Source organism: Bos taurus, chromosome 7, assembly GCF_002263795.3.
Source record: "Bos taurus isolate L1 Dominette 01449 registration number 42190680 breed Hereford chromosome 7, ARS-UCD2.0, whole genome shotgun sequence".
NCBI lineage: Eukaryota > Metazoa > Chordata > Mammalia > Artiodactyla > Bovidae > Bos > Bos taurus.
In genome coordinates, this window is record NC_037334.1 from 41,983,552 (window position 1) to 42,006,564 (window position 23,013).

The 23,013-nt window shown below is 39.1% G+C and overlaps 1 protein-coding gene across 1 annotated transcript; it reads left to right on the plus strand.

Moving 5' to 3' along the window:
- Positions 1–21,981: 21,981 nt before the first annotated feature.
- OR2T4 (olfactory receptor family 2 subfamily T member 4) lies at positions 21,982–22,944 on the plus strand. The gene has a single exon (NM_001390547.1). The coding sequence runs from the start codon at positions 21,982–21,984 to the stop codon at positions 22,942–22,944; it is 963 nt and encodes a 320-aa protein (NP_001377476.1).
- The last annotated feature ends 69 nt before the right edge of the window (positions 22,945–23,013 follow it).

A 23,013-nucleotide genomic window follows, 5' to 3' on the forward strand; every position in this document is an offset into this window, starting at 1 on the left:
ACATTTATTGTTTTATAGATGAATACCCATGTGAAGGAATTTTTATGAATTAAAGTGATCAGAAAAATTAAGTGTTAATTTAATGTGCAAAAAAAATCCCAAATTGAATGTTAACAATTTAGAACTATTAGTAGATATCAGTCTTGATTACAACTTTGTGTTTTATTCTACTCTAAGATATTTTACAATAAAGCAGCTCATAGCATCAGGAGATGGGAACTATCACAACCCTATAGTAAATATTTTACCACTATATCTCCCATTTGAATGCAAAATCCTTGGTGGTAACTCCTCTGCAAACAAAGAGAGCATCAAAATAAAATTTAATGTTAAAAGCTTTCCTTTATGTAATGTCATTTATCCTTGATAGCTATTCTCAACTGAATCTTTTAGATGAAATAGAGATATGTTCAGGGGTTATTAATTTTTTTTTTTTTTTTGCATTTTTTCTTTTTTTTTTCTTTTATTTTTTTTTCTAATTTTATTTTATTTTTAAACTTTACATAATTGTATTAGTTTTGCCAAATATCAAAATGAATCCGCCACAGGTATACATGTGTTCCCCATCCCGAACCCTCCTCCCTCCTCCCTCCCCATACCATCCCTCTGGGCCGTCCCAGTGCACCAGCCCCAAGCATCCAGCATCGTGCATCGAACCTGGACTGGCAACTCGTTTCCTACATGATATTTTACATGTTTCATTGCCATTCTCCCAAATCTTCCCACCCTCTCCCTCTCCCACAGAGTCCATAAGACTGTTCTATACATCAGTGTCTCTTTTGCTGTCTCGTACACCGGGTTATTGTTACCATCTTTCTAAATTCCATATATATGCGTTAGTATACTGTATTTATGTTTTTCCTTCTGGCTTACTTCACTCTGTATAATAGGCTCCAGTTTCATCCACCTCATTAGAACTGATTCAAATGCATTCTTTTTAATGGCTGAGTAATACTCCATTGTGTATATGTACCACTGCTTTCTTATCCATTCATCTGCTGATGGACATCTAGGTTGCTTCCATGTCTTGGCTATTATAAACAGTGCTGCGATGAACATTGGGGTACACGTGTCTCTTTCCCTTCTGGTTTCCTCCGTGTGTATGCCCAGCAGTGGGATTGCTGGATCGTAAGGCAGTTCTATTTCCAGTTTTTTAAGGAATCTCCACACTGTTCTCCATAGTGGCTGTACTAGTTTGCATTCCCACCAACAGTGTAAGAGGGTTCCCTTATCTCCACACCCTCTCCAGCACTTATTATTTGTAGACTTTTGGATCGCAGCCATTCTGACTGGTGTGAAATGGTACCTCATAGTGGTTTTGATTTGCATTTCTCTGATAATGAGTTATTAATTTTTTTATAGTACCTCACATGTAAATTGTTGCTCAGTTGCCCAGTAGTGTACATCACATAAGCTATACTAATTTTGATTTTTACATGAAGACTTAGCTTTTCTTTTATATCAAACATTTTGTTGTTCAGTCTCTCAATCGTATCTGATTCTTTGAAACCCCATGGACTGCAGCATGCCAGACTTCCCTGTCCTTCACCATCTCCCAAAGCTTGCTCAGACTCATGTCCATTGAGTCAGTGATGCCATCCAAACGTCTCATCCTCTGTCACCCCCTTCTCCTCCTGCCTTCAATCTTTCCCAGCATCAGGGTCTTTTCCAATGAGACAACTCTTCGTATCAGGTGGCCAAAGTATTGGAGCTTCAGATTTAGCATCAGTCCCTCCAATGAATATTCAGGATTTATTTCTCTTAGGATGGATTAGTTTAATCTTCTTGCAATCCAAGGGATTCTCAAGAGTCTTCTCCAATACCACAGTTTAAAAATATCAATTATTTTAATATTTCATTAAATATTTCAGTATTTTATAAATCAAACTCATTGAAAGAGATGTTTGATGGATGAGTAAAGTACCCTGGAAGTTTACAAGGATTATTAGCAAAAATGTACATCTGTGCAATTAACAAGTATTAACAAATAATCACTACTGTGCTTCAAATCTAATCATTTGAAACTAATAATTTGTGTTTTACCAAAACACCCCTAAGATACTACCTTATGGTACAGATCTGGTGTGTGTCTCTTCATATGACTTCTTTGTATCAGATGGCAAGGTTTATACGGAATGCTCTTCAAGAAAAAAATTTTAATGGCCTAATTAAGGAGACTCCCTTGTAAAATATTACAAAATTAAGCAACTCCTTGTTGAAGATCTCTATTTGTAAATATCTGTTTACATGGGTATTTCCTATAGCTTGCTGACAGTTATAGTATTATATATAGAAAAATCTTATCCTAAGAGTCACATGATAAACCTTTTAGATTTTGATTTATCTTATTGGTTGTAATTTTGTCCACTTAAAATTTTACTTAAAGGAAGGAAAACGACAAAATAGTATCTGCAGAAGTGATTAAGACGAGGTGGCAAGAATAAATAGAACTTTACAAGAAAGGTCTTAATGACCTGGATAACTATGATGGTGTAGTCACTCACCTAGGGAGCTAGACATCCTGGAGTATGAAGTCAAGAGGGTGTTAGGAATAATTTCTATGAACAAAGCTATGTGATGAAATTCCAGCAAAGCTATTTAAAGTCCTAAATTGTTCATTTAATACATTCCTCTATCGAAAGACATTTAGGTTGCTTCCATGTTTTGGCTATTATAATACGGCTGCAGTGAATGTGGAAGTGCATGTGTAATTTGTCTTATGGGATTCTCCGGACACATGTCCAGGAGTAGAATTGCTGAATCACATGATAGTTTTATTTTTAGTTTTAAGTGAAAATCCGTACCATTCTCCACAATAGATGTACCAGTTTACATTGCCACCAACAGTGCAAAAAGATTCCATTTTCTCCATATGTCTCCAGCATTTATTATCTATAGACTTTTTTGTTCTGATTTTATTAATTTATTTTAATTGAAGATAATTGCCTTACACAATTCTGTTGTTCTCTGCCAAATATCAACATGAATCTGCCATAGGTATACAAAACTCCCCTCCCTCTTGAACGTCCCTCCCATCTCCTTCCCCATCTCACCTAGTGGTTGCATTGTCCCTGTTTGAATTCCCTGAGTCATACAGCAAACTCCCATTGGCTATCTATTTTAAAAATGATAATGTAAGTTTCCATGTTATTCCCTCCATACATCTCACCCTCTCCTTCTTCCCCACACCCCCATGTCCATAAGTCTGTTCTTTATGTCTGTTTTTCCATTGTGTGCTGTGCTGTGCTTAGTCACTCAGTTGTGTCTGACTCTGCAACTCCATGGACTGCAACCCTTCATGCTTCTCCGTCCATGGAGATTCTCAGGCAAGAATATTGGAGTGGGTTGCTATGGCCCTCCTCCAGGGGATCTTCCCAACCCAGGGATCAAACCCAGGTCTCCCACATTGCAAGTGGATTCTTTACTGACTGAGCCACCAGGGAAGTTCCCCTGTTTCTCCAATGCTGAACTGCCAAATAAATTCATCAGTACCATCTTTCTAGATTCCATATATATACATTAATATACTATAGTAATATAGTATATATATTATATTAATATATTGTATACTATAATATATTAACTGAGTTGCTTCATTCTATATAATAGGCTATAAACTCATCCAATTCATTAAAATTGACTCAAATGTGTTCCTTTTTTATGGCTGAATAATATTCCACTGTATATATGTACTATAACTTCTTTATCCATTCATCTGTCAATGGACATGTAGGTTGCTTCTATGTTTTAGCTATTGTAAATAGTGCTGCAATGAACACTGGGGTACAAGTGTCTTTTTCAATTTTGGTTTCCTCAAGATATATGCCTACTAGTGGGATTGCTGAGTCATATGGTGATTTTACCTTGGACATGAGGTAGCTCCTCTCAGCTGCCGCCCACAACCTTGGGCATGGGGTAGTTCCACTCGGCTGCCAACCCAAGCCTCAGGCCTACCCCATGTCTGAGGTAAGGAGAGGCAGCTGAGGTTTGCTGGAACAGCCATGAAGAGATACCCCACATCCAAGGTAAGAGAAACCCAAGTAAGTCTGTAGGCACTGAGAGAGGGCATCAGAGGGCAGACAGACTGAAACCACAGTCACAGACAACAGGCCAATCTGATCACATGGACAACAGCCTTGTCTAACTCAATGAAACTAAGCCATGCTGTGTGGGGCCACCCAAGATAGATGGGTCATCGTGGAGAGGTCTGACAAAATGTGGTCTACTGGAGAAGGGAATGGCAAACCACTTCAATATTCTTGCCTTGAGAACCCCATGAACAGTATTAAAAGGCAAAAGGATAGGACACTGAAAGATGAACTGCCTAGGTCAGTAGGTGCCCAGTATGCTCCTGGAGATCAGTGGAGAAATAACTCCAGAAAGAATGAAGGGATGGAGCCAAAGCACAAACAACACCCAGTCGTGGATGGGACTGGTGATAGAAGCAAGGTCTGATGCTGTAAACAGCAATGTTGCATAGGAACCTGGAATGTAAGGTTCATGAATCAAGGTAAATTGGAAGTGGTTAAACAGGAGATGACAAGAGTGAACATTGACATTGTAGGAATCAGAGAACTAAGATGGACTGGAATGGGTGAATTTAACTCAGATGACCATTATATCTACTACTGCGGGCAGGAATCCCTCAGAAGGAATGGAATAGCTGTTATAGTCAACAAAAGAGTCCGAAATGCAGTACTTGGGTGCAATCTCAAAAATTACAGAATTATCTCTATTTGTTTCCAAGGCAAACCATCCCATATCACAGTAATCTAAGTCTATGCCCCAACAAGTAACGCTGAAAAAGCTGAAGTTGAACAGTTCTATGAAGACCTACAAGACCTTCTAGAACTAACACCCCAAAAAGATGTCCTTTTCATTATACGAGACTGGAATGCAAAAATAGGAAGTCAAGAAACACCTGGAGTAACAGGCAAATTTGGCCTTGGAATACAGAATGAAGCAGCACAAAGGCTAATAGAGTTCTGCAAAGAGAACTCACTGGTCATAGAAAACACCCTCTTCCAATAACACAAGACTCTACACAAGGACATCACCAGATGGTCGACACTGAAATCAGATTGATTATATTCTTTGCAGCCAAAGATGGAGAAGCTCTATTCAGCCAGAAAAAATAAGACCAGGAGCTACTGTGGCTCAGATCATGAACTCTGTATTGCCAACTTCAGACTGAAATTGAAGAAAGTGGGGAAAAACACTAGACCATTGAGGTATGACCTAAATCAAGCCCCTTACAGTGGAAGTGAGAAATGAATTTAAGGGACTAGATCTGATAGACAGAGTACCATATGAACTATGGACAGAGGTTTGTGACATTGTACAGGAGACAGGAATCAAGACCATCCCCAAGAAAAAGAAATGCAAAAAAGCAAAATGGCTGTATGATGGGGCCTTACAAATAGCTATGAAAAGAAGGGAAGCAAAAAGCAAAGGAGAAAAGGAAAGATATACCCATTTGAATGCAGAATTCGAAAGAATAGCAAGGAGAGCTAAGAAAGCCTTCTTCAGTGATCAGTGCAAAGAAATAGAAGAAAACAACAGAATGGTAAAGACTAGAGATCTCTTCAAGAAAATTAGAGATACCAAGGGAATATTTCATGCAAAGATGGGCTCAATAAAGGATATAAATGGTATGAAGCTACCAGAAGCAGAAGATATTAAGAAGAGATGGCAGAATATTCAAAACTGTACAAAAAAGATCTTCATGACCCAGATAATGTCTGGCTGTGGTCACTCATCTACAGCCAGACATCCTGGAATGTGAAGTCAAGTGGGCCTTAGGAAGGATCACTATGAACAAAGGTAGTGGAGGTGATGGAATTCCAGTTCAGCTCTTTCAAATCCTGAAAGATGATGCTGTAAAAGTGCTGCACTCAATATGCCAGCAAATTTAGAAAACTCAGCAGTGGTCACAGGACTGGAAAAGGTCAGTTTTCATTCCAATCCAAAAAAAGGCAATGCCGAAGAATGCTCAAACGAATGCACAATTCCACTCATCTCACACGCTAGTAAAGTGATGCTTAGAGTTCTCCAAGCCAGGCTTCAACAATACATGAACTGTGAACTTCCTGATGTTCAAGCTGGTTTTAGAAAAGGCAGAGGAACCAGAGATCAATGCCAACACCCACTGGATCATTGAAAAAGCTAGAGAGTTCCAGAAAAACATGTATTTCTGCATTATTGACTATGCCAAAGCCTTTGACTGTGTGGATCATGATAAACTGTGGAAAATTCTGAAAGAGATGGGAATACCAGACCACCTGACCTGTCTCTTGAGAAACGTGTAGCCAGGTCAGGAAGCAACAGTTAGCACTGGACATGGAAAAACAGACTGGTTCCAAATAGGAAAAAAGAGTATGTCAAGGCTATATATTGTCACCCTGCTTATTTAACTGATATGCAGAGTACATCATGAGAAACGCTGGGCTGGAAGAAGCACAAGTTGGAATCAAGATTGCCGGGAAAAATATCAATAACCTCAGATATGCAGATGACACCACCGTTATGACAGAAAGCAAAGAAGAACTAAAGAGCCTCTTGATGAAAGGGAAAGAGGAGAATGAAAAAGTTGGCTTAAAGCTCAACATTCAGAAAATGAAGATTATGGCATCCGGTCCCATCACTTCATGGCAAATAGATGGGGAAACAGTGGAAACAGTGGCTGACTTTATTTTTCTGGGCTCCAAAATCCCTTCAGATGGTGAATGCAGCCATGAAATTAAAAGACGCTCATTCCTTGTATGGAAAGTTATGACCAACCCAGACAGCATATTAAAAAGCAGAGACATTACTTTGTCAACAAAGGTCCATCTAGTCAAGCCTATGGTTTTTCCAGTAGTCATGTATGCATGTGAGAGTTGGACTGTGAAGAAAGCTGAGCACCGAAGAATTGATGCTTTTGAAGTGTGGTGTTGGAGAAAACTCTTGAGAGTCCCTTGGACTGCAAGGAGATCCAACCAATCCATCCTAAATGAGATCAGTCCTCGGTGTTCATTGGAAGGACTCATGTTGAGCTGAAACTCCAATACTTTGGGCACCTGATGCAAAGAGCTGACTCATTTGAAAAGACCCTGATGCTGGGAAAGATTGAGGGCAGGAGGAGAAGGGGATGTCAGAGGTTAAGGTGGTTGGATGGCATCACTGATTCAATGGACATGGGTTTGGGTAGACTCTGGGAGTTAGTGATGGACAGGGAGGCCTGGAGTTCTGCAGTTCATGGGGTCGCAAAGAATCGGACTCGTCTGAGCGACTGAGCTGAACTGATGGTGATTTTATTCTTAGTTTTTTAAGGAATCTCCATACCGTGTTCCAAAGAGGCTGTATAAATTTACATTTGCACCAACAGAGCCAAAGTGTTCCCTTTTCTCTTCACCATTTCCAGCATTTACAGTTTGTAGACTTCTTGATGGATGGCCATTCTGACTGGTATAAGGTGTTATCTCACTGCAGTTTTTATTTACATTTCTCTAATTATGAGAGATGTTGACTATCTTTCCATGTGTTTGTTAGCTATCTATATATCTTTGGAGAAATGTCTGTTTAGGTCTTTGGCCCACTTTTGGATTGCATTGTTTCTTTTTCTGGTATTGCACTGTATAAGCTGCTTGTATATTTTTGAAATTAATCCTTTTTCAGTTGTTTCATTTGCTATTATTTTCTCCCATTCTTAGGGTTGTCTAAGTTTAACTAGGTCTCATTTGTTTATTTTTTATTTTATTTCCATTACTCTAGGAGATGGATCACAGAAGATCTTGCTTTGATTTATGTCATCAACTGCTCTGCCTATGTTTTGCTCTAAGTGTTTTATAATTTCTGGTCTTACATTTAGGGCTTTAATCAATTTTGAGTTTATCTTTGTGTATGGTGTTAGGAAGCAAGTGTTCTAATTTTATTCTTTTACACATAGCTGTCCACTTTTCCAAGCATCACTTATTGAAGAGACTATCTTTGCCCCATTGCATATTCTTGCAACCTTTGTCAAAAATAAGGTATCCATAGGTGTGTGGGCTCATCTCTGGGCTATCTTGTTCCATTTGCCTATATTTCTGGTTTTGTACCAGTAACAAACTGTCTAGATGACTGTAGCTTTGTAGTACAGTCTGAAGTCAGGAAGGTTGATTCCTCCAGCTCCATTCTTCTCTCTCAAGAATGCTTTGGCTATTCAGGGTCTTTTGTGTTTCCATGTTGATTGTATATTTTTTGTTCTAGTTCTTTGAAAAATTCCATTGGTAATTTGATAGGGATAGCATTTGGTAGTATAGTCAAATGCAATTACCAGATTGCATTTGGTAGTATAGTAATTTTCACAATATTGATTCTTCCAAACTAGGTACACAGACTATCTTTCCATCTGTTTATGTGATCTTTGATTTGTTTCATTAGTGTCTTATAATTTTCTGTATACAGTTCTTTGGTCTCCTTAGGTAGGTTTATTCCTAGATATTTTATTATTTTTGTTGCAATGGTGAATGGCATTAATTCCTTAATTTCTCTTTCTCATTTTTCATTGTTACAAAACCTACCTCAATAAAAACCTACCTCTTTAGTTCCTCTTTGCTTTCTGCCATAAGGGTGATGTCATCTGCATATCTGAGATTATTGATATGTCTCCTGGCAGTCTTTATTCCAGATTGTGCTTCATACAGCCTGGCATTTTTCATGATGTACTCTGCATAGAAGTTAAATAAACAGGGTGACAATATACAGCCTTGACGAACTCCTTTTCCTATTTGGAACCAGTCTGTTGTTCCACGTCCAGTTCTAACTGTTGCTTCCTGACCTGCATACAAATTTCTCAAGAGGTAGATCAGGTGGTCTGGTATTCCCATCTCTTTCAGAATTTTCCACAGTTTATCGTGATCCACACAGTCAAAGGCTTTGGCATAGTCAATAAAGCAGAAATAGATGTTTTTCTGGGACTCTCTTGCCTTTTCCATGATCCAGTGGATGTTGGCAATTTGATCTCTGGTTCCTCTGCCTTTTCTAAAACCAGCTTGAACATCAGGAAGTTCACGGTTCACATATTGCTGAAGTCTGGCTTGAAGAATTTTGAGCATTGCTTTACTAGCGTGTGAGATGAGTGCAATTGTGTGGTAGTTGAGCATTCTTTGGCATTGCCTTTCTTTGGGATTGGAATGAAACTGACCTTTTCCAGTCCTATGGCCACCGCTGAGTTTTCCAAATTTGCTGGCATATTGAGTGCAGCACTTTCACAGCATCATCTTTCAGGATTTGGAATAGCTTAACTGGAATTCTATCACCTCCACTAGCTTTGTTCATAGTGATGCTTTCTAAGGCCCACTTGACTTCACATTCCAGGATGTCTGGCTCTAGGTCAGTGATCACACCATCGTGATTATCTGGGTCATGAAGATCTTTTTTGTACAGTTCTTCTGTGTATTCTTGCCATCTCTTCTTAATATCTTCTGCTTCTGTTAGGTCCATACCATTTCTGTCCTTTATCGAGCCCATCTTTGCATGAAATGTTCCTTTAGTATCTCTGATTTTCTTGAAGAGATCTCTAGTCTTTCCCATTCTGTTGTTTTCCTCTATTTCTTTGCATTGATCACTGAAGAAGGCTTTCTTATCTCTTCTTGCTATTCTTTGGAACTCTGCATTCAGATGCTTATATCTTTCCTTTTCTCCTTTTGCTTTTGCTTCTCTTCTTTTCACAGCTATTTGTAAGGCCTCCCCAGACAGCCATTTTGCTTTTTTGCATTTCTTTTCCATGGGGATGGTCTTGATCCCTGTCTCCTGTACAATGTCATGAACCTCATTCCATAGTTCATCAGGCACTCTATCAGATCTAGTCCCTTAAATCTATTTCTCACTTCCACTGTATAATCATAAGGGAATTGATTTAGGTCATACCTGAATGGTCTAGTGGTTTTCCCCACTTTCTTCAACTTCAGTCTGAATTTGGCAATAAGGAGTTCATGATCTGAGCCACAGTCAGCTCCCGGTCTTGTTTTTGCTGACCGTATAAAGCTTCTCCATCTTTGGCTGCAAAGAATATAATCAATCTGATTTTGGTGTTGACCATCTGGTGATGTCCATGTATAGAGTCTTCTCTTGTGTTGTTGGAAGGGGGTGTTTGTTATGACCAGTGCATTTTCTTGGCAAAACTCTATTATATCAGGGTCCAAAATCACTGCAGATGGTGACTGTACCCATGAAATGAAAAGATACTTACTCCTAGGAAGAAAAACTATGAGAAACCTAGTTCAGATAGTTTGGTTCAGTCAGTCAGTTCCCGACTGTTTGCCACCCTATGGACTGCAGCATGCCAGGCCTCCATGTCCATCACCAACTCCCAGAGTTTACTCAAACTCATGTCCATTGAGTCGGTGATGCCATCCAACAACCTCATCATCTGTCGTCCCCTTCTCCTTTACCTTAAACCTTTCCCAGCATCACGGTCTTTTCCGTTGAGTTATTTCTTCACATCAGGTGGCCAAAGTATTGGAGTTTCAGCTTCAGCATCAGTCCCTCAATGGATATTCATGACTGATTTCCTTTAGGATGGACTAGTTGGATCTCCTTGCAGTCCAAGGGATTCTCAAGAGTCATCTCCAAACCACAGTTCAAAAGTATCAATTCTTTGGCACTCAGCTGTCCTTATAGTCCAACTCTTACATCCATAGGTGACTCCTGGAAAGACCATAGCTTTAACTAGACAGACCTTTGTTGGCAAAGTAATGTCTCTGCATTTTAATATGATCTCTAGGTTGATCACAACTTTTCTTCAAGGAGCAAGTGTCTTTTAATTTCATGGCTGCAGTCACCATCTGCAGTGATGTCACTGTTTGTCATCAAACAGTGTTTGACATCAGACTTCGATGTTTGTCACTGTTTCCACTGTATCCCCATCTATTTGCCATGAAGTGATGGGACCAGATGCCATGATCTTAGTTTTCTGAATGTTGAGTTTTAAGCCAACTTTTTTACTTTCCTCTTCTACTTTCATCAAGAGGCTCTTTAGTTCTTCTTCACTTTCTGTCATCTGCTTATCTGAAGTTATTGATATTTCTCCCAGCAATCTTGATTCTAGCTTGTGTTTCATCCAGCCCAGCATTTCTCATGATGTACTCTGTGTACAAGTTAAATAAGCAGAATGATAATATACAGCCTTGACCCACTCCTTTCCCAATTTGGAACCAGTGTGTTGTTCCATGTCCAGTTCTAAGTGTCACTTCCTGACCCGCATACAGATTTCTCAACAGACAGGTCAAATGGTCTGGTATTCCCATCTCTTTAAGAATTTTCTACAGTTTGTTTTGATCCACACAGTCAAAGTCTTTGGCATAGTCAATAAAGCAGAAATAGATGGGTTTTTTTTCTGGAATTCTCTTGCTTTTTTAATGATCCATAGAATGTTGGCAGTTTGATCTCTGGTTCCTCTGCCTTTTCTAAATCCATCTTGAACATCTGGAAGTTTTCATAGTTCACGTACCGTTGAAACCTGACTGGAAGAATTTTGAGCATTACTTTACTAGCATGTGAAATGAGTGCAACTGTGCAGTAGTTTGAGCATTCTTTGGCATTGCTTTTCTTTGGGATTGGAATGAAAACTGACCTTTTCCAGTCCTGTGGCCACTGCTGAGTTTTCCAAATTTGCTGACATATTGACTGCAACACTTTCACATTATCATCTTTCAGGATTTGAAAGAGCTCAACTGGAAACAGCTTAACTGGAATCACCTCCACTAGCTTTGTTCATAATGATGCTTTCTAAGGCCCACTTGACTTCACATTCCAGGATATCTGGCTTTAGGTGAGGGAATCACACCATCGTGATTATCTTGGTCATGAAGATCTTTTTTGTACAATTCTTCTGTGTATTCTTGCCACCTCTTCTTAATATTTCCTGCTTCTTTAGCTGCCTACCATTTCTGTCCTTTATTGAGCCCATCTTTGCATGAAATGTTCCCTTGGTATCTCTTATTTTCTTGAAGAGATCTCTAGTCTTTCCCATTCTATTACTTTCCTCTATTTCTTTGATCGCTGAAGAAGGCTTTCTTTTCTCTTCTTGTTATTCTTTGGAACTCTGTATTCAAATGGGTATATCTTTCCTTTTCTCCTTTGCTTTTCACTTCTCTTTTCTCAGCTATTCTTAGCTTTTCTCAGCTAAGGCCTCCTCAGACAGCCATTTTGATTGTTTGGACTTCTTTTTCTTGGGAATGGTCTCGCTCCCTGTCTCCTGTACAATGTCACAAACCTCCATCCATAGTTCATCAGGCACTCTCTCTATCAGATCTAGTCCCTTAAATCCATTTCTCACTTCCACTATATAATCATAAGTGATTTGATTTAGGTCATACCTGAATGGTCTAGTGGTTTTCCCCATTTTCTTCAACTTCAGTCTGAATTTGGCAATAAGGAGTTCATGATCTGAGCCACAGTCAGCTCCCGGTCTTGTTTTTGCTGACCATATAGAGCTTCTCCATCTTTGGCTGCAAAGAATATAATCAATCTGATTTTGGTGTTGACTATTTTTGATGTCCATATGTAGAGTTTTCTCTTGTGTTGTTGGAAGAGGGTGTTTTCTGTGACAGTGCATTCTCTTAGTGGAACTCTGTTAGCCTTTGCCCTGCTTCATTATGTACTCCAAGATCAAATTTGCCTGTTACTCCAGGTGTTTCTTGACTTCCTACGTTTGCATTCCAGTCCCCTGTAATGAAAAGGACATCTTTTTGGGGTGTTAGTTCTAGAAGGTCTTGTAGGTCTTGATAGAACCATTCAACTTCAGTTTCTTTAGTATTACTGGTCAGGGCATAGACTTGGATTACTGTGATATTGAATGGTTTGCCTTGGAAATGAATAGAGATCATTCTGTCGTTTTTGAGATTGTATCCAAGTACTGCATTTCAGACTCTTCTGTTGACTTTGATGGCTACTCCATTTCTTCTAAGGGATTCCTGACCACAGTAGTAAATATAATGGTCATCTGAGTTAAATTCACCCATTCCAGTCCATCTTAGTTCGCTGATTCCTAGAACGTCAATGTTCACTCTTGCCGTCTCCTGTTTGACCACTTCCAATTTCCCTTAATTCATGGACCTAACATTCCATGTTTCTATGCAATATTGCTCTTTACAGCATCGAACCTTGCTCCTATCACCAGTCCCATCCACAACAGGGTATTGTTTTTGCTTTGGCTCCATCCCTTCATTCTTTCTGGAATTATTTCTCCACTGATCTCCAATAGCATCTTGGGTACCTTCCAACCTTGTGAGTTCATCTTTCAGTGTCCTACCTTTTTGCCTTTTCATACTGTTCATTGGGGTTTTCAAGGCAGGAATACTGAAGTGGTCTGCCATTCCCTTCTCCAGTGGACCACATTCTGTCAGACCTCTCCACCATGACCTGTCCGTCTTGGGTGGCCCCACACAGCATGGCTTAGTTTCATTGAGTTAGACAAGCTGCCGTCTTTGTGATCAGACTGGCTAGTTGTCTGTGATTGTGGTTTCAGTCTCAGTGCCTACCTTCTCACTTGGGTTTCTCTTACCTTGGACGTGGAGGAGCTCTTCACAGGCTGCTCCAGCAAAGTGCAGCCACCACCCTTGACCTTGAACGTGGGGTAGCTCCTCTCGGCCACACTCCTGCACCGTCACAGCCGCCTTGCTCCTGCGCCATCACGGGAAGCATTACTATGAACAAAGTTAGTGGAAGTGATGAAATTCCAGCCAAGCTGTATAAAATTCTGAAAGATGATGCTGTTAAAGTGCTGTACTCAAAAGTATTAGTTGCTCAGTCATATCAGACTCTGGAACCCATGGACTACAGTACACCAGCTCCTCTGTCCATGGGATTCTCCAGGCAAGAATACTGAAGTGGGTAGCCATTCCATTCTCCATGAGATCTTCCTGACCTGAGTATCAAACCCTGGTCTCCTGCACTGCAGGCAAATTCTTTACCATTTGAACCACCAGGGAAGCTCACAGGACTAGAAAAGGAAAGCTTTCATTCCAGTTCCAAAGAAGGCCAATACCAAAGAAAGTATAATTGTGTTCATTTCATGTGCTAGTAAAGTTATGCTCAAAAATCCTTCAAGGTGGGCTTAAGAAGTATGTGAACTGAGAATTTTCAAATGTACAAGTTGGATTTATAAAAGGCAGAGGAGCCAGATACCAAATTGGCAAGTTTCACTGGATCTTAAAGAAAGCAAGGAAATTCCAGGAAAATATCTACTGCTGCTTCACTGACTATGTTAAAGCCTTTGACTGTGTGGATCATAGCAAACTGTGGAAAAATCTTAGAGTTGGGACAGACAATCTTACTTGTCTCCTGAGAAATCTGTATGCAGGTCAATTAGAAACAGGTAGAACCAGACATAGAATAAATGGCTAGTTCAAAATTGGGAAAAGAGTACATCAAGGCTATATATTGTACCCTGCTTATTTAACTTACATGCAAAGTACACTATGTGAAATGCTGGGCTGGATGAATCACAAGCTGGAATCAAGATTGTGGGGAGAAATACCAATAACCTCAGATATGCAGATGACACCATCCTTATGGCAGAAAACAAAGAGGAATTAAAGAGTCTCCTGATGAAAGTGAAAGAGGACAGTGCAAAAGCTGGCTTAAAACTCAACGTTCAAAAAACAAAGATCATGGCATCCAGTCCCATTACTTCATGGCAAATAGATAGGGAAACAATGGAAATGGTGACAGTATTTATTTTCTTAGGCTCTAAAACCACTGCAGATGGTGACTGCAGCCATGAAATTAAAAGATGCTTGCTCCTTGGGAGAAAAGCAATGACAAAACTAGACAGTGTATTAAGAAGCAGACACATTACTTTGCCTACAATGGTCCATATAGTCAAAGCTATGGTTTTTCTAGTAATTATGTACAGATGTGAGAGCTGCACAATAAAGAAAGCTGAGCACTGGAGAATTGATGCTTTCAAACTGTGGTGCTGGAGAAGATTGTTGAGAGTTCCTTGGACAGTAAGAAATCAAATCAGTAAATCCTAAAGGAAATCAAGCCTGAATATTCATTGGAAGGACTGATGCTGAAGCTGACGCTCTAATACGTTAGCCACCTGATGCAAAGAGCCGACACACTGGAGAAGATGCAGATGCTGGGAAACATTGAAAACAGAAGGAGAAAGGGATGACAGAGGATGGGATGATTGGTTGGCATCCCCTACTCAATGGACATGAGTTTGAGTAAACTCTGGAAGAAGGTGAAGAACAGAGAAGCCTAGTGTGCTGAAGTCCCTGAGGCTGCAAAGATTTGGACAGGACTGAGCAACTGAACAAAAAAAATTTTGAAATATATAGCATCATATACATCTTAAACTTACATGATGCAATATGTAAATTACATTTTGATTAAAGCTAGAAACTATTTTTTAATTAAAAAGAAATTGGAAACATTGAAAAAATAAATATAACATTAAACTAACATTGATACCACATGAGGAACAAAAGAAAGTGTGCATTCAGTAATCTAACCGAGTGACCAAGACAATAATGTGAAGGATCTGCTCTCAGTTTTGACTATAGTACTAAGTAGTGCTACTGTTTTAACAAATCAGTTGAACTGTGAGTTTCAAAATGTGTATCTATATAGCCTCTTCAATAAGCGGCGCTGGGAAAACTGGACAGTTACCTGAAAAAGAATGAAAGTAGAACACTTCCTAACACCATACACAAAGATAAAATCAAAATTGATTAAAGATCTAAATGTAAGACAAGAAGCTATAAAACTCTTAATGTAAAACACAGGCAGAACTCTCAATGACATAAATCAAAGCAAGATCCCCTATGACCCACCTCCTAGAATAATGGAAATAAAAACAAAAATAAAAAATGTGGGGCCTAATTAAACTTAAAAGCTTTTGTGGAAACTCTAAACAAAGTGAAATGACAACCCTCAGAATGGAAGAAAATAATAACAAATGAAACAACTGACAAAGGATTAATTTCCAAAAGATACAACAGCTTATACAACCTCAATACCAGAGAAACAAACAGCACAATCAAAAAGTGGGCAAAAGACCTAAACAGACATTACTCCAAAAAAGACTTACAGATGGCTAATAAACACATGAAAAGATGTTCAACGTTGCTCATTATTAGAGAAGTGCTAATCAAAACTACAATGAAATATCACCTCACACCTGTCAGAATGTGAAGTGAAAGTCAGTCAGTCATGTCCGACTCTTTGTGACCCCAAGGACTATAGTCCATGGAATTCTCCAGTCCAGAATACTGGAGGGGGTAGCCTTTCCCTTTCTGAGGGGATCTTCCCAACCCAGGGATAAAATCCAGGTCTCCTGCATTTCAGGTGGATTCTTTACCAGCTAAGCCACCAGGGAAGTCCCCTGGTCAGAATGGCCATCATCAGAAAATCTACATGCTGGGGATTTTCTACATACACTACATGTTGGAGAGGCTATGGAATAAAGGAAACCATCTTACACTGTTGGTGGGAATGTAAATTGATACAGCTACTTTGGGAGACATTATGAAGATTCCTTAAAAAACTAGGAATAAAACTACCATACGACCCAACAACCCCACTACTGGGCATATACCCTGAGAAAACCACAATTGAAAAATACACATGTACCCCAATGTTCATTATAGTAATATTTACAATAGCTAGGACATGTAAACAGGACTTCCCTGTAGCTCAAACAGTAAAGAACCTGCCTGTGATGCAGGTGACCAGGGTTTGATCCCTGGGTTGGGAAGTTCCTCTGGAGAAGGGAATGGCAACCCACTCTAGTATTCTTGCCTGGAGAATCCCATGGACAGAAAAGCCTGGCAGGCCACAGTCCATGGGGTCACAAAGAGTTGGACATGACTGAGAGATTAACACACACAGGACATGTAAGTAACCTAGATATCCTTTGACAGATGATTGGATAAGGAATCTGTGGTACATATACACAATGGAATATTATTCAACCATAAAAAGAATGCATTTGAGGCAGTGCTAATAAGGTAGATGAACCTAGAGCCTATTATACAGAGTGAAGTAAGTCATAAAGTGAAAGACAAATATCATATATTAACACATATAATGGAATCACTGCAGATGGTGATTTCAGACAGGAAATTAAAAGACACTTACTCCTTGGAAGGAAAGCTATGACCAACCTAGATAGCATATTCAAAAGCAGAGATATTACTTTGCCAACAAAGGTCCGTCTAGTCAAGGGTATGGTTTTTCCAGTGGTCACGTGTGGATGTGAGAGTTGGACTGTGAAGAAGGCTGAGCGCTGAAGAATTAATGCTTTTGAACTGTGGTGTTGAAGAAGACTCTTGAGAGTCCCTTGGACTGCAAGGAGGTCCAACCAGTCCATCCTAAAGGAGATCAGTCCTGGGTGTTCTTTGGAAGGACTGATGCTAAAGCTGAAACTCCAATACTTTGACCACCACATGCAAAGGGTTGACTCATTGGAAAAGACCCTGATGCTGGGAGGGATTGGGGGCGAGAGGAGAAGGGGACAACAGAGGATGAGATGGCTGGATGGCATCACCAACTCGATGGACGTGAGTTTAAGTGAACTCTGGGAGCTGGTGATGGACAGGGAGGCCTGACATGCAACAATTCATGGGGTTGCAAAGAGTCGGACACGACTGAGCGACTGAACTGAACTGAATTGATATATGGAATCTAGAAGGAGTGTACTGATGAACCTATTTGCAGGGCAGCAATGGAGCTGCAGACATAGAGAACAGACTTATGGATCTGGGGGTGGGGGGTGGGAAGGAGAGGGTGGGGTGAATGGAAGAGTAGCATGCATACCTATACACTACCCTAGTAAAATAGATAGCCAGTGAGAATTTGGTAGATGACTCAGGGAACTCAAGCCAGGGCTCTGTGACTATCTAGAGAGGTGGAATGGACTGGGAGGTGGGAGGGAGATTCAAGAGGGAGGGAACATATATGTACCAGTGGCTGATTCATGTTGATATTTGGCAAAATCCACCACAATATTGTAAAGCAATTATCCTTCAATCAAAAAATGAAAAGTATTTTTTTCACAAATTTTGCTTGAATTTAAATGAGGAAAAATGTAATTTACACATATATGAAAATACATTTTAATGAAAAGTTTACTTAGAAACTAACTTGTATACTTCCATATCTAAATAATTTATTGGTGATGTTGAAATTTGTGATTATTGTTAATACTGGTTAAAATGTTAATAAATATTAAGATTGAAAAAAATTTTAAGGTGTTTATAAAAATAGATGAGGAAAAAGACTCAGAAAAGTGCAATGCGGAGACCTATTAGCTTCTTTAGATTTCTTAATTGCATTCCTTTTTATAGTCTCAGAGGTATTTATCAACAGATAACTTTCAACCACTTCCTAAATGGGCATAGCATAACCAGGGGTGATGTCATTCCTCTACTTCTCTTCGTACACCTAACCTAAAATACTACATTATCTCATCTGGATGAAACTACCAACATCACTTAATGCTGGGTTCAACCAGACAAGCAGACAGAACTGCAAGAGCCAAAGGTAATGATTTTTCTTGATGTGTTCTGTTTCTGATACATTCTATTAGTTCTTAAAGATATTTTTTTTCCTATTTTTAGCTAGCTATTTTTAAAGAGGAAAGAAAAGGTGCTTTATCTTTTTGAATCTCTTTATGTAGCATGCATTTACTGCAATATGTTAGAGAGTGGCTCTTTGTTTTTCAATTATTTGTAGAGAAAGTAATATATATTCTTCCTATGTTATTAAATATACTTTTTTTTTTTCTGACCCTAAAATTTTACAAAGTAAGAGCTACTCATTTTACTTTGAATAGGGATGTTTTCTGGGGGTTAGAAAACACTGCAAATAAATGTCTCAGTCATATTTACACTTTCCTAATGAAACTGGCAATGGCTGACCCACCACCCAAATTGTCTGCTATAGAGGAAAGACTATGTCCCCAAGAGACAAGAGGCAGAATTAAAGTCTGTGGGTTCAACTCTTGAGCTAAGATAAGGATTCTCACTCAACTTAGTTGTGTAGTGTTTAAGCAGATACCCTGAAACCTGATCTTTTTAACTTTTAAAAGGAGAAAGTAAAATGAGTAAGTAGGCTCACAGGCTCTCAGGAAAGATCAAATGTAGTAGAGTTGGAACAATTTCTGGAATGCTGTCAGCTTCATATAAAGGTTGTATATTATCCTACCACTACTGGCAATAATTTCCCAATTTAAATATGCACAAAACTGTTTACATGAAGTTCAAGGAATTAGATTAGATAATTTGAGAATGAATAAGGGGCAAAGTTGCTATACAGACAGAGAAGGAAACACTGTCTGGTGTCTTGGGTGGGTTGTTAGTGTGGTTTAATAGCAGTGACCGCTCCATTTACCAAAGTGCAGCAGGGATTTGTCCAGAGCCCAGCAAGTACCCTCCTTGGTCTCCCTCCATCTGCTTAGTAAATAGCTTCAAGGTCTTCACATGTATTGATCACTTCTCCAGTCCTTGATTTCCTTTAATCACAAGTATAAACTTGATCAGTATGCATTGTTTTGAAATTTATTTAACTGTTTTTCAATTTTGCTCAGAGCCAGATTTCTTCTGCCACTGAAGGTAGAATTTAACATAAAAGTTATATTTTTAATGAAATGCATCCTAGGTTTGCTAGACATTTATAATGATATCAAGAAATCAAGAAATCTTTTGTAGTGTTATCTACTTCTTTTAGTACTCTGGAACTCAGAACTGATAATGAGTTGAATATTATAATTAGCCTTGAGAATTATTACAAAGTATATCTGAAACTTGAACATGATTCCTGAAATATCCCTGCATCATAACATGCTCTAAACTCTTCCCAGAAAGAGGAGCCAATATTTCATTCTCATTGGCAATATCTTTTGCAATTTAACATTTTACATGTCTGAAATTGAGAAATTTAAAGGTTTAATCTTTATAAGAGAAAAAAGTAGAATAAGAAGCTACTCCTTATTCCCTAAGAAAGGTCAGATTGTATTTTTTGTCTATTTTTCTTTGTCTATTTTTCTTTTTATTTATTTTGTATACTTTAAATCACATTTATATAGTATTTCCCCTGAATAGACGAATGTGATTTCCTTAAATCTAATCAAGTTTAATTTGCCTTTGGTTCATGTTCAGTGACTAGTACAAGGCTGGCTATAAGCAGCAAGATAGAAGAAGAAACAATGAATTAGTGTCAGAAATATCACAGTGTTGTTCAGTTTTCCTTTCTTCATCTCAGTTTCCAAGAATAATTAATTGATGCGTATGAAAGCAGATAACATTTGGGGAAATAACCAAAATTTAGTCTGATAGATGTCAGTAACCCTTTAAAGCAGATGAATTTTCAACTTGGAAACACATGTACCAGACAGAAATAAAATGGATTTCTAGATAAAGCTCTGCTTAAACAGGATACCATTTAAAAAACATATTATACATTTATCCATATTTATTTATATTTATATAGAATTATCACACACCACATAGATATATTTGTTTAAAATTTAAATATATACATAATTATATGTATATGTACACTCCACATAACCACAGTGCCTCACAGTATCACCCAGTCCTGTAGACAAAAGAGATTCAAATGTTTTGTACCGATTTTCCTTAAATTATATTTCAGTAACTTTTTTTTAACTTTACAGTATTGTATTGGTTTTGCCATATATCAACATGAATCCGCCACAGGTATACACGTGTTCCCCATCCTGAACCCTCCTCCCTCCTTCCTCCCCCTGTACCATCCCTCTGGGTCGTCCCAGTGCACCAGCCCCAAGCAACCAGTATCATGCATCAAACCTGGACTGGCGACTCGTTTCATAATGATATTATACATGTTTTAATGCCATTCTCCCAAATCATCCCACCCTCTCCCTCTCTGGAGGAATCCAAAAGACTGTTCTATACATCAGTGTCTCTCTTGCTGTCTCATATACAGGGTTATTGTTACCATCTTTCTAAATTCCATATATATGCATTAGTATACTGTATTGGTGTTTTTCTTTCTGGCTTACTTCACTCTGTATAACAGGCTCCAGTTTCATCCACCTCATTAGAACTGGGAGAAGGCAATGGCACCCTACTCCAGTACTCTTGCCTGGAAAATCCCATGGGTTGAAGAGCCTGGTGGGCTGCAATCTGTGGGGTTGCAAAGAGTCAGACACGACTGAGTGACTTCACTTTCACTTTTCACTTTCATGAATGGAGAAGAACTGGGAGAAGGCAATGGCAACCCACTCCAGTGTTCTTGCCTGGAGAATCCCAGGGACGGGGGAGCCTGGTGGGCTGCCGTCTATGGGGTCGCACAGAGTCGGACACGACTGAAGTGACGCAGCAGCATTAGAACTGATTCAAATGTATTCTTTTTAATGGCTGAGTAATACTCCATTGTATATATGTACCACAGCTTTCTTATCCATTCATCTGCTGATGGACATCTAGGTTGCTTCCATGTCCTGGCTATTATAAACCTTTCTTACATGTAATACACCTCCAAGAGTTTTAAAACTCCCAGTTGGATCCTTAAACTGGGGATAATAAAATTCCAAGTTCTATAAAAGCATTTTAGAAGAGTGTGATATCTTTTTTTAAAAAAGTAATTTACTTTTTGTGTTTGCATAGGCCAGACACTACATAAATTTCTATTCTTGTCCATGAAGGACATTACATCATCAGATGTCATAAACTTCAACTGCAGCAACATAGCTGTAAGTTAGCAATTTTTTAGACCCACAGTTGTGAAATACTAGTTTTCTAGTAATCTGTAAAATTACAGATACTTTTAAAACTCCATATCTATAGAGTCATAGAATTTCCTCTTGTTAGCACAATTGAGTGGTTCACACATACACATACACACTCACATACACATATATACATATGAGCACACTCTCCGTAAACACTCCTTTCAGTTGGTAGATTCCTATAAGTAATTCATTAACTTCAAAGTTCTCCTTGGTGGTCTAGGTGAAACCTCATGGACAATAACACCTGGATGACCAGCTACACTGAAAGATTAGATTTCACCCTGGTGGGAATCTTCAGTCAATCACAACACCCTGCTCTCCTTTGTTTGGTCATTTCTGTGATTTTCCTGATGGCCTTGTCTGGAAATATCATTCTGATGTTTTTGATATATTCTGATGCTCACCTCCACACCCCCATGTACTTTTTCATCAGTCAGCTGTCTTTCATGGACATGATGTACATTTCTGTTACTGTACCCAAGATGCTCACGGACCAGATCACAGGTGTAAATAAGATCTCAGTTCCTGAATGTGGGATTCAAATGTTCCTCTATGTGACACTAGCAGGTTCAGAATTTTTCCTTCTAGCCTCCATGGCCTATGATCGCTACATGGCCATTTGCCATCCTCTCCATTACCCTGTCCTCATGAACCACAGGGTGTGTCTCTTCCTGGCATCTGGCTGCTGGTTTCTGGGCTCAGTGGATGGCTTCTTGTTTACTCCCATCACCATGACCTTCCCCTTCTGCAGATCCCAGGAGATCCATCATTTCTTCTGTGAAGTTCCTGCTGTATTAAAGCTTTCCTGCTCAGACACCTCCCTCTATGAGATTTTCATGTACCTGTGTTGTGTCCTCATGCTCCTCATTCCTGTGACAATCATTTCAGGCTCTTATTACTTTATCCTCCTCACCATTCACAGGATGAACTCAGCAGAGGGTCGGAAGAAGGCATTTGCAACTTGTTCCTCCCACATGACTGTGGTCATCCTCTTTTATGGGGCTGCCATATACACATATATGCTTCCCAACTCCTACCACACACCTGAGAAGGACATGATGGTATCTGTCTTTTACACCATACTCACTCCTGTACTAAACCCTTTAATCTATAGTCTAAGGAATAAGGATGTTACGGGGGCTCTGAAGAAAATGTTAAACATGGGAATTGTTTTTCAAGAAACTATAAAGTAAGAAACTTTGTATTAATTTGTTTTGCCTTCTCTTTACATTTCATAAGTTTAGATTCTTATGCCAACAGCA

Bases quoted from the DNA above. Each gene is read 5' to 3' on its own strand.
- OR2T4 (NM_001390547.1), top strand. From the start codon at position 21,982: ATGGACAATAACACCTGGATGACCAGCTACACTGAAAGATTAGATTTC.